Here is an 11,478-nt window from a genome sequence, read left to right on the forward strand (position 1 = left end):
TCTTATCTAGGGTGATGATCCGTGGTGTAATATGGCCGCATATCTTTATGGTCTTTGTTGTTACGGAGAGGTTATGTTTGTCCCCTGTTCTGCAATAAAGAACACAGGTGTCATTATTCTATTGAAACCACACACATATAGCATATGTTTCTCCGTGTGTGTGTGTGTGTATGTGATTATTTTTTGTGTTTGTGGCGTTTAGAGGAAATGACCCCCCACGCTCCTTGGCCAGAGCAGATAGTTCCCCTAAGCTGCATGGCATATTGATTTCTTGTTGTGAGGAGTGCTGCTCAAGCCCCATTTAAGATTTCCATCCCACGTGTTGCCCTGAGCACACCACAGGCACATAAATGAAGGAAATTGCACATTCATCACACGCGTTATTTTAAGATACTTTGGTAACGTGACGGCCGGAAGATCTACGGTGGTGCATTACAAGCCGCCTGCCCCCACTCTTCCTCCTTTCCTCTGTCTTCCCCACCCCCTCTCTGCAGGCTGGGGTAACGGTCAGGTCAGCGGGACACGCCCGTGATTTAGACGCATGCCAGTATTTTTCACATTAGTATTTTGTTTGTGTTAAGAGAATTTACCAGTCCTCCTTAAATTAGCATGTCTAATGGGACTGCTTCCAAGGTGAGGGTGTTGTTGGAGAAGTGAATTATTAGGCATGTAAATAACACAGGTTAAAGAAGTCCCTTCGAGCTCAAAGGCCTCTCAAGACATTGTACAACATGGGGTCAACGGTGGAGAATAAATCCAGGCCTGTGTGTGTGCGCGTGCAATTCCATGAGCCTGCTGGACAGCATATTTCACGCCATGTGTACGTGTACGTTTGTGTGCAACCTGAAGGCCTGTGTTTCCATTTTCTTATCATTTTAAATCACTATAGCCTAACAGTAGGGTGTGACACACGTCTCAATCAGAATGATTCCCCCTCCCCCCCATCAATGTCTGGAATTACTTCTGAAAACGTGGCTTCACTACATGGAATGCTTTTGTAGTACAATTTTCATAAACACCCAATAGAACAAATGAAATGAGAGCAGCAGTATTCATAACCTTGAAGGGCCTAAAAAAAAAACGTCCTCAGGAGAACAGTGAATTGCTAGCTGGGAAGGAGAATCACGTCGTGCTTGTCGACATGTGTGTTTGTCTGTTGGTAGGGCTTTGTCTGTGTTATGCAGTGTGGATCCATTCAAGGGCGTAGTGCATTACACCTGATGAAGCTATCTCAATCTGCGGTACACTGCAGCCGCATTCAGGGTCAAGTCTGAGCCGCTGAAAGTCGCACATCGGCTGCGCCGTACTGTACGCTCCTCCCGGGAGGATGTCTACGTTGTGTTGGCTACAACGCGGCAGTAATGTGCTAGCACGTAGGAACATATCCAAAATGCAAGTAAGATGTTAGTCTCCATAGCATATTTGAGCCAGTTCATTCCTTTCATCCAACATGGATATTTCCTCTCCATATTTGGGCATAGTACTCATACCACGCAAAATGTCATTTTATCCAAAATCCGGCACACGTGACCATTTGTTCTTTTGACACTCATTTTTAAAGGAGTACATCCGCACACCTATCCGTAGACATGAAGCCTGTAGTCTGAGGGATTGTGGGGAATACATAGTGAATAAGTGTGAGTGTGTGTGCGTGTGCCTTCAGGCTACACATTGTCTCCTACACGCCTGTTTTGAACCTTAATAAGCCCAGCCTACTCTGAGCTCCCTGGATGTGAGAGGGGAGAGAAAATGCTTTTCTTACACTTCAATTTCACGCATATTTTCTTTTGCGACTAATGAGAGCCTTAAATACGGCGCCAAACGTCAGGCACGGCTGTGAAGGCTGACATTTTCACATTCAGCGGCACCTTGTCACCGCGGATGAAGTCCCTCTACCTGGCAGCTGAAGGGTGTGTGGGTGTGTGTGGTTGTTGGTCTATAACTGTGTGTCGGAGTTTATCAGTGAGGTGGTTTTGGTGACAGGACCTGACGCAAAACATATTCAGCAGCTAGAAGAAAAAAACAGACCACGAGGACAAAATATGAAGTTGAGAAACAATCCTCCCTCCTTCTCCACCTCCTCTATTGTGAGCGAATGGCCTGCTTCATGGAGAGGCAATGGGCCTAGTGTCTGTACCCAACTAACTAACTGTCCTGATAGACTGCATTTAATTGTTGTTGCGCATAGCTGAGGACTCGAAAGCCACGTGCTCATCATTGCTGTATTGTTGTCATCCTCCATGAGGCCTAAACAACGGTCTCCTCTCGCTTTTTCTTTTTCTTTTTTAAAAATCTACTGTACACACAAAATGGAAGTGGGGGTTAATTACAGAGCGGGAAATAAAATGGTGAAAATGAGACAGCTAGTGCCAGGGTTTATGCAATTATCTGCTACATCCAGTCATGGAGATGAAGGGGGAAGGGCAGATCTCCGTTCACATACTGTTGCGTTTGTGAATGGAGATGCCACACAGCTACGGGTTACCTGCTGTTCAGTATTCACTATGTGGTTTCTATTTCCCTTTTCCTATGTGGCCCAACACATTCGAATGGAGACGATGGCAGAAAGGAACACGTATGCCTGATACGCACACTTGATGGACATGTGATACTGCTTGGGTGGTGTCTGTCTCTGAGGCTCCCCGTAGTGGCCCCTGATATGGCCCATAGGCTATTCCTGTTCCAGGCAGGGCTTTGTGGAGACACGCAGGATGATGGTGTGACAGCTTTCATCTTCTGCAGGGCCCTGCCACTCACTGTAAACTCGTCTGGAACTCATCACCGGCCAGAAACAATTTTCAGTTTAATGTGCTCATTAGAAAACGCACAGCACCTACATAATCGTGAGCCACGACACAGTGTTATTGCAAAAAAAAAAAAAACATTTTCCTTTTAATGCTGCAGTAGAAAAAAAAGGTTATATGAAGTCATATAATGGGTGCTTCATTGTCAACAACAACAACAACAACAAAAAACACGGCACAGAATGCATAACAGTGTCTGTGCTGTTTACATGCCAATATTTTACACCTAAGATTTCCTTACACTGGCAGCTGTCAGTTACTTCAGCAAATGAACTGCCCAAAAAAAATGGAGCAGAACTGTCAATCAGAGGTGAGGTAACTATGGTTACCTTTCATATCCCCAAAAGATAACGCTGCAGTGCGGAATTGTGGGAGAGTAATTAGACAGAGAAAAAAAGAAAGAAATACCAATCCAAAGGCATCCTACGATATGAAACAACAACCAAGAGTGCTTATAAATAAAACGTGTGGAATTCTCCGTTACTTCATAAAGTAACATCTGTTGTACAACCTTTTTGTCTTTTTAACGTTCAAATACCGGCACATGTACGTACTGTCTTTGTACTAGAGGTTTAACCCTTTGAGCACGAGGTGGAAATAAAAGAGTTCTGGGTCATTTTGTTCCTCTTATTTTCATATCATTGGATTAAATAACATATTTTACAAAACTATTGTGCAAAACAATTTCATTCATGTCTTCATATATTGTGCACCAGTAGATAGTCATACTCCTCTTAAATTAAAAATATAAAAATGATGCATAATTTAGACAGGAATTAGTATATATGTTTTTAGATACATTTTTTACACAGACCTGAATTCATAAAGGTCCCTGATTTAAACAAAGTAAACAACTTCAGATTGAGATTTTGCATCACGTACGATGCATTTTTAGAGATTGGCTGTTGGACAGGGACATGTGGTGCTTTCACTGTGCAGCTTACAAACCACACAATAGCTTGGTCAATTCCAATCTAAAATAGTTTGTTTTGAGAAGGGTTTTGGGATCATTCGGGTAGAAGTGCTTGGCCGTACTCAGAGGGTTAAATTTCAGATTGCTCACACCAGCACATAAAGGTCACATTAACAAAAAGAGAGGGAAAGAGAGAGAGAGAGAAAAGAAAAGTGCACCAGATTTAGTTAACCAAATGTTCAACTAAACTGTTTCATTTATGCATGCAGCTTATCGCATCTCAAGGATGCCAGAATATAAAGAAATCAAATCCAATTTACACAACTTTCAAATACATACCACTTCATTTTAAAATATTGTTCAACCTTCATTTGTTTTATCAGTGACAACAGCACCTCTTTCTTCAACACTGCACATTTAGAAAATGACCGTCTTTTCATAAAAAGGAGAGCATAAACAAACAAAAGCTTCTTGGGCCAGAGTGAGTCTCCCTTTTAAAGAAAATCACAAACCATGTGCCGAAACTAAACAGTAGTTCCACGGCATCTTTGTGCAGTTTCATCACTTAATAGTTTTTAGTCCTTTTTTTTAAAAAGAAATGTCTGTGAAAGGCTAAAGATAGACCAAGAGAGAACGGGAGAGAGAGAGAGAGAGAGAGAGTGCAGCATGTCCACAGCTTAGTGCTACTGTTTCTCAAGCTCACACACATACATAAGGTGGTCCTCTGGGGATTTCCCATGGGTCTTGCTCAGGTGGAGCTTGACTGCGTGCTTGCTTGCAAAAGTCCGGTTGCAGAGCGTGCACTGATACGAGGTGCTGCTGCCGTCCTCGTCAGGGGAGGGAGACGGGGAGTGGGCGTGGGAGAGGGAGTGAGGGTTGGAGTGGGAGTGGTTGGAGAGCAGTTTTTCGGACAGGGTTTTAGCGTGACGTGAGATCTGGCTGACAAGCTGCTCTCCAGACAGTTTGGCCAGGTCTCGGAGTCTGAAGCCCAGGTGAGACTCCAAGTGGCTGACGTAGGTGGAGGGGGAACGGATCTGAGAAGCACAGTCGCTGCAGAAGAACACTGGGTGGCCTGAGTCCAGGTTCTTTAAGAACTTCGTCCCTCCGGTTCTCCGCAGCTGGTACTTGACATTGGCCAGCCAGTGGCTGATGGTCGTCATGGAGAGGCCTGTGAAACGGGAGATGTGCATCCTCTCCTGGGGGCTCAGGTCTGACATCACGTACTTCCCATCGCCAGTCTGCCGGAGGCTGGCAGTAAACTGGGCCTGTAGGATCAGCAGGTGTTGGGGGTTCCAGTTGGACTGCCGGCCCTTGCGTTTCTGGGCTGGAGAGATCTCCTCTAGCTCCTCTTGAGTGGAACCCTCGAGGTCAGACCTTTCCGACAGGCTGGTGGGCGTGGAGGACTTGGAAGCTTGACTCTCTGTCAGGTTTCTCAGCATGTCTGATATGTCAGACAGGGCGTTCTCACGCAGCGGGGAGTTGGACATGAACGAGGCCACAACGGACGAGGCCTTGGCCATGGTGGCTGTGGAGGAGGGGGAGCCCGAGGAGGGTGTTGATGTGGATGACGACAGGGCAGCCGAACCCAGGGAGCTACTCTTTTCATTCTTGCCTTTGGTCAGGTCTATTGGCTGGTCGTTGTTGACGTGGTAGAAGTAGCGGTCTAAGTGCTCGTTGTTTTTTTTGGTCTGAGCTGGGGTGGAAGCGGCGACCGCGGCCTTCTCTGCCAGGCTGTTGCTCATCTTGAAGAGCATGCTCATGGGGTCCAGGGACGGCAGAGCAGGCTTGGCCGCCTTACCCAGGTGGACGTTCATCACGGACTGAAGCGCACTTAGAGGATTGACGAAGGGCTGCTCTGGCGGGTGGTCTGTAATAATGGCTGTGCCGCCACACAAGGCAGAGATGGGGGATTTGACAGCAGACTCCATTCCATTCTCCAGCGACTCCTTCATATTGGCGTCACCGTTACAGTCTTTGTGGCTGCCTCCTCCGATGCTCTCTGGGGTTTTAGACCCTCTCCTCTCTTTAGGGGACTCCCCTCTGGCTGACTCCCCTGCCTCGCTGCTGCAGGGGGAGGGTGTGGCTTGTCTCATTGGGGACGCCCTTACACTGGGCTCCCGCATCTTCTCCTCCACCTTGGCTACTTTCTCAGTCACCTTCTTCACCAGCTCCTCCATGGCGTGGAAGTTGTTTTTGGGGAGAGGAGAGGTCTGGCGGCTGGGCGGGGAGATCAGAGGTTGGTTTTTGGCATTTTGGAAAAGGGTCTCTCCTCCAGGGAACATGTACTTCAGGGCTGAGCTCTTCCCTGAGTTGGCCAGTGAGAGCTTCATGATGTTTGGGAGCTGGTATGCAGCATGGATGCTGGGGTAGCCCCCCCAGCTGGGAGCACCGTTCTGTGCTTTGTTGATGGCTGATGTCACTGTGTTCTCCAAGGACTTCAGGATGTCAAACCCTCCCTTAGGGCTCTCCTCCAGATCCTCCTCTGTTAAGTAAGAGTATTTGGAGGAGATATCAAATTTCTCGTCTGTCTCGTCATCTCCGGTCTTCTTGTCTTTGCTGCTGTTAGCGGTTTCCTTCATACATTCCTCTTCCTTCTCCTCCTTCTTAATCTCCACAGCCATGGCAGGGGAAACACTAGAGGGAGGAGGTATGGGTGGAGGAGGTGGGGAGAATGCTGTGGCTGCCAGTGGCACAGACTGGAATTTCTCCTCACCAGCAGAGATGATGGGGATGGGTGTTGGGGGAGACTCCATGATGGGCTTGCCTTTCTTAATGGCAGAGTTTGTGACCTTGATGAAGTGACCGGTCACCATCATGTGTGCTGTTAGCTCCTGAAGTGTGTCGTGGGAGCTGCCACATTCCATGCATTTCAGGATCTGGGACTTCCTGGACTCAAACTGCCATGCATAACTGGCTCCATTCTGGTGTCCGTAACGGTTGTTTGGGGTGATGTAGGGGTTGGATGCCTTCTGGAGGGCGTCATAAGGGTCATTTAGGGAGGGTTTGGGGGTGCACCCATTGGAGTCTGGGGAGCTGGGGATGTCGAGCTCAATGGGGGCTCTCTTCCGGGCGGAGGAGATGATCTTGGCTGCCACAGGAGTCACTGGTTCCTTCAGAGGCACTTTCTGGTAGTGTTTTGTCTTAATCATGTGGACACTGAGGTCCTGCAGAGACTCAAAGGAATGTCCACAGTACATACACTTCAGGACCTTCTGAGCATCTTCTTTCCCTTCCATCTCCAGGAGGGATCGTTTACGTGGCTTAGACCAGCGCTTGGTGCCATCGCTGTCTGTCTCGTGGTTGTCATCGCGGTAGTGGCCTGTCTCATTCATGTGTACAGTCAGCCCCACCAGCGTGTCGTAGGCAGCACTGCAGTCCTTGCAGCGGAACTTACTGGCACCTGTGAAGATGGAGCCGTAGAGCTTCGTGCTCTGACGGTAGAGCTGCACGGTGCTGAACAGGTTGTTTTGCTCCGCTGCAGGGTGGATGAGCCGGTTCTGGTTCTGAGAGACATGCTGGAGGGTCTTGGCCACGGCGGACTGGTGCCAGTCGTAACCATTGCCATTGCTGCCACAACTGCTGCTACTGCTACTGCTGCTGCTGCTGTGGCTGCGTGGAGGTTTCTCCACCGCTGGCGGCTGGGTGAGGTTGAGGTTCAGAGACGACCAGTAAGAGTTGGTCAGGAAGCTGGTGTAGATGGCCTTCATCTGCTCCAGGCTGTCTGGCCCGGTGGTGGCGCCGTCCTCCGTGGCTACAGCTGTGCTGGTGGCCATCGTGACAGAGGAAGATGGCGACAAGGGCGTTAGTGGCACCTTCGCGACCTCCTCATTTCTGAGAGAGGCACTCTCAAAGTCTGACATGCGGTCACTGGACTCACTCAGGTGAGACTCATTGTCCAACTCATGGCCGGAGAAGTCGGCCACGGGGGAGTCGTGGAAATCAGGCCGGTCATTGAAAAGGAAGTCCTTGTCTTGGCACATGTACTTCACCGCAGGCTCCTCCTCCCCGGCAGAGTCCTCCCCCTCCAGGTCCTCATCGAGCAGGGCAGCCTCCTTCTCATCCTCAGGGGCATACGCTGAGGGAACAGAGAGAGAAACAGAGAGAGGATTGTTATTACCAAAGCACACCATGTCTACTGATGAAGATCTCCAATTTGGCATTCTTGCGATGCCTTGCATATCAGAAAGCTGATAGAAGTACTGGAATGTTCTTCCCATATCAGAAAAGCAAAGCAATCACAGACGAGACCACTTCATATCATCGACTGTTGCTGTAATTCCATTTCAACTTCCCCATTGCATTTACATTGTTTTGCAAATGGAGTAAAGTCCCAGCCTCCCTCCCTCCCTCCCACCCCCTTTGTTCTTTACTGCAGAGACGGAGAAAGACAGAGAGAGAAGAGGGAAAGGAAATGGCTCTTCAAACACAACTTGCCACCTTATTCTTCTCAAGGGGCAACAGCTTGAAATTAAAACCAAATTTGAAATTAATGAAGCACATTCTGGAGGTGGCATTCGTTTCTGAAGTAATAAATGACTTGTATCAACCTCCGAGACAGCAGTTCCTGTCTGTCAATTAATGCGTCTTACGCTTCTTCTTCAGCCTCTAATGCATTTCTTAACAGACCCGCTCGCCATTTAAGCATGCACTTTCACTCATTACACGGCACGGGCTCGCCTACTTGTAAATCAAAATGAGCGTATGTACGTTTCCAAAGCCAAATCTCTCCGAGCAAAACACATTTACTTCAATTGCAACAGATGAGAAAGTTGAGTTATTATTTACAGTTTAGCCCAGAGAGTATACTTTCAATTTATACTCAAATCCCTCCTGTTTAAAACAATCAAATGTGGATTGCAGTGAGATGGAAAGATACAAATAAATAAAAAAAAAAAAAAGCACTTCCTATCATTGTGCAGACACATACACACGTGTGTTATTTGGTGATTGGAGGCTGTCTGAGAACAGTCGGCCGGAAGACAAGCTGAGATGATAGACAGGACATTGGGATAATTCCGTACATTCCCGACCGTTCCTGATTCCTAGCTGTGCATCATTCATTGTCCAGGTATGTAAACTAAGGGCAAGAATGACACTGACCATGGTGTCCCAGTGCACACACTAACGACTGCTAAAGGTCACTTGAATATGAATGCTCTCAACAGTCAGAGCATTATCTTTAAGAAACCTATAAATCACGCTTCAATAAAGGGGACACTATAGCAACAACAACAAAAAAGCAATCACTTAAAAGAATGGAACGTTTTTTTACTAAAACGTATACGAGCTTTGTGGCCACAGCCTCTTCAAAAGGTACACTTCCATCTGGTGACATTTGGGTAGCTACCTCCAGAACCTGCCCGCCATGTCACACAACACGCTCCAGTAGTGTTACTGCTGACTTCTATCTCGGAGCGGTACTGAAGGTGTGAGCACACTGCATCAGCCCAGACGCAGGGGGGGGATCTCTGTCATTGTCAGGGGGCTCATTCTGTTGCCTTTGGCAGTGTGGTGCCGTGGGATAAACAGATGCGCTGAAACACGCAGCAGCTCCCAGGCGTTGCGCCGCAGTAGAAACGCTGTGCCTCCGGGCAGTCGTCCGTAGCCTTTCGACTGAACCAGCGGGCTGCTTTAATGTTCAATCTCGCACATGGACACGCAGCAAGTTGGAATCGGTTACCTCGTGTGTGCTAGTGTACAGGATGTATACAACAGAATACATTGGTGAAACAACTACTGAGCCAGAAGGAAATGTATTCTTACAGACAATTATTTTGGTAGTATTTCTACTTCAAATGTTCCAACATTTCGGAAGAATGTCTACGACTTGTCACATAAATCTTAGGGATTACACTATTATTTTTTAAAATACAAAATATATTTAACCGGGCAGGTTTGTTAAGAACAAATTCTTATTTACATTGACAGCCTACCCCGACCAAACCCTAACAACGCTGGGCCAATTGTGCACCGCCCTATGGGACTCTCAATCACAGCCGGTTGTGATACAGCCTGGAATTGAACCCGTGTCTGTAGTGACTCCTCTAGCAGTGAGATGCAGTGCCTTAGACCGCTGCGCCATTCGGGAGCCCCGGAGTAGCCCGTAGAAACGTTTACATTTAGATGCATAATGGACATCTGCCATTTTGTGAACAGATGCAGTGATGCTCAGAAAAGCACAATTGGAATACTGAGCAGCAAGATATGGGACATCTTAACATGTAATCCAATACCAAACACAACTCAACAGGCAACCCTGATCAGGCCATGCACACACACACACACACGCACACACTGCCATCTGTTCTGAATCAGCCAAAACGACAGCTGTTTAAGAGAAGAATGCCTTTGCTCAGGAAGCAGTCAGAACAGCATACACATCGAGGCCAAACACCCATGTGAAATCTCCTTCCTCAAAATACAACCAAGACATAAAGCTGGTAAATGTAATTAAAACACACACGGAGACAGGAAGGGGGAGGGTCATTTTGACACCAAAGCCAATAAATCTGCAGTGCAACCTTTGCTACCGCACTAAATATAAACGTATAGTTCACCTAAAACATCATTGCAACACTGATTTTAATGTCATTAAAATGTGCAACTGAAAACACAGCGAGAGGCCAAAGTAGTATGCATCTCTCTGTGCCAATGCCAAGTCATTTTCCTACTGAACCTCCTACCTCCTTCTCAAGTGTGAACAAACCAGCCAAAACACTAACCTTGACCTGAATATGACAGAACAAAAACCAACATTGCGCGTGTGTGTGTGTGTGTGTGTGTGTGGGTGGGTGGGTGCGTGTGTGTGTGTGGGTGTGTGCGTGGATGGGTGTGTGGGTGCGTGCGTGCGCGTGTGTGTGGGTGCGTGCGTGTGTGTGTGCGTGCGTGTGTGTCGGTGCGTGTGTGCGTGCGTGTGTGGGTGCGTGCGTGCGCCTACGAAGACAACAAAAGAGATACTGAAAGAGAAAGGGAGGCATTTGTGTGAATGATTCCGTTATTTACATGTGTCTATGTGTGTCTTGCATTAAAGGCATATGGAGATGGAATGTGAGGCAACACATTCAGCACAAAACACCTACTTAAACATCAGCTTTTAGCCTCAGGCATAGAGAGTGGAGCGAGCGAGAGAGAAAGACCGGAATAGATGTGGTAGGTAGGAGGGAAGACAGGCAGAGAGGAAGGAGGGAGGCCTTGGAATGACCTCAAACCTGGGGCCACACAGGGAGCATCTCACAGGCCTCTGGACCGGCGCCAGGCCACAGGGCCCCTAAAGTGACCGTGGATGTGTGTTCCAATATTGAGCTTTCAGCCCTGGCGCAGGCAGAGCCAAGCGCTCTCCGCCACGCAGGTGCTCTTTTAATTAGAAAAACGGGATGGCAAGAAAAAAGGGAGAGCAAGTGAAAATAACCTCTGAATTAACTGTCAGCGGGGAGGAAGAGAGTTTGATCTCATTTGCGGTGGGATATTAAGAGAGAAGACCCATTGAGAATGGCTCTTTGAAATGGGGGGAAAGATGTGTGCTTTTGGGATTGGGAACCACAGAACCCAGAGCGATTAGTTGACTTCTCAAAATAACACGTGTATCTGTATCAAAGGATTCCATGTCCAAACCAATTCCGCTCTGAGGCCCCAATGTATTTCCATTATGTGTCACGTCCATCTGACATCGTGTCAATTAATGCACTGTATATCATTTGGGGATGTTTAAGGGGAAAACCAAACCTCAGGAATCAAATTTTTCACTCCATTTTTTTCTTGCAG

At 47.5% G+C, this 11,478-nt stretch overlaps 1 protein-coding gene across 1 annotated transcript in view; it reads right to left on the reverse strand.

The window, feature by feature from the left end:
• Positions 1–2,861: 2,861 nt before the first annotated feature.
• The window catches only part of LOC115113548 (teashirt homolog 3-like), a 43,371-nt gene continuing 34,754 nt past the window's right edge, over positions 2,862–11,478 (reverse strand). Inside the window, exon 3 of the mRNA XM_029641326.2 lies at positions 2,862–7,792. Coding sequence (XP_029497186.1) covers positions 4,401–7,792 — 3,392 coding nt within the window. The 3' untranslated portion in view covers positions 2,862–4,400. The remainder of the gene's footprint in view (positions 7,793–11,478) is intronic.

Source organism: Oncorhynchus nerka, unplaced genomic scaffold (genome assembly GCF_034236695.1).
Source record: "Oncorhynchus nerka isolate Pitt River unplaced genomic scaffold, Oner_Uvic_2.0 unplaced_scaffold_31___fragment_2___debris, whole genome shotgun sequence".
Taxonomy (NCBI): Eukaryota; Metazoa; Chordata; class Actinopteri; order Salmoniformes; family Salmonidae; genus Oncorhynchus; species Oncorhynchus nerka.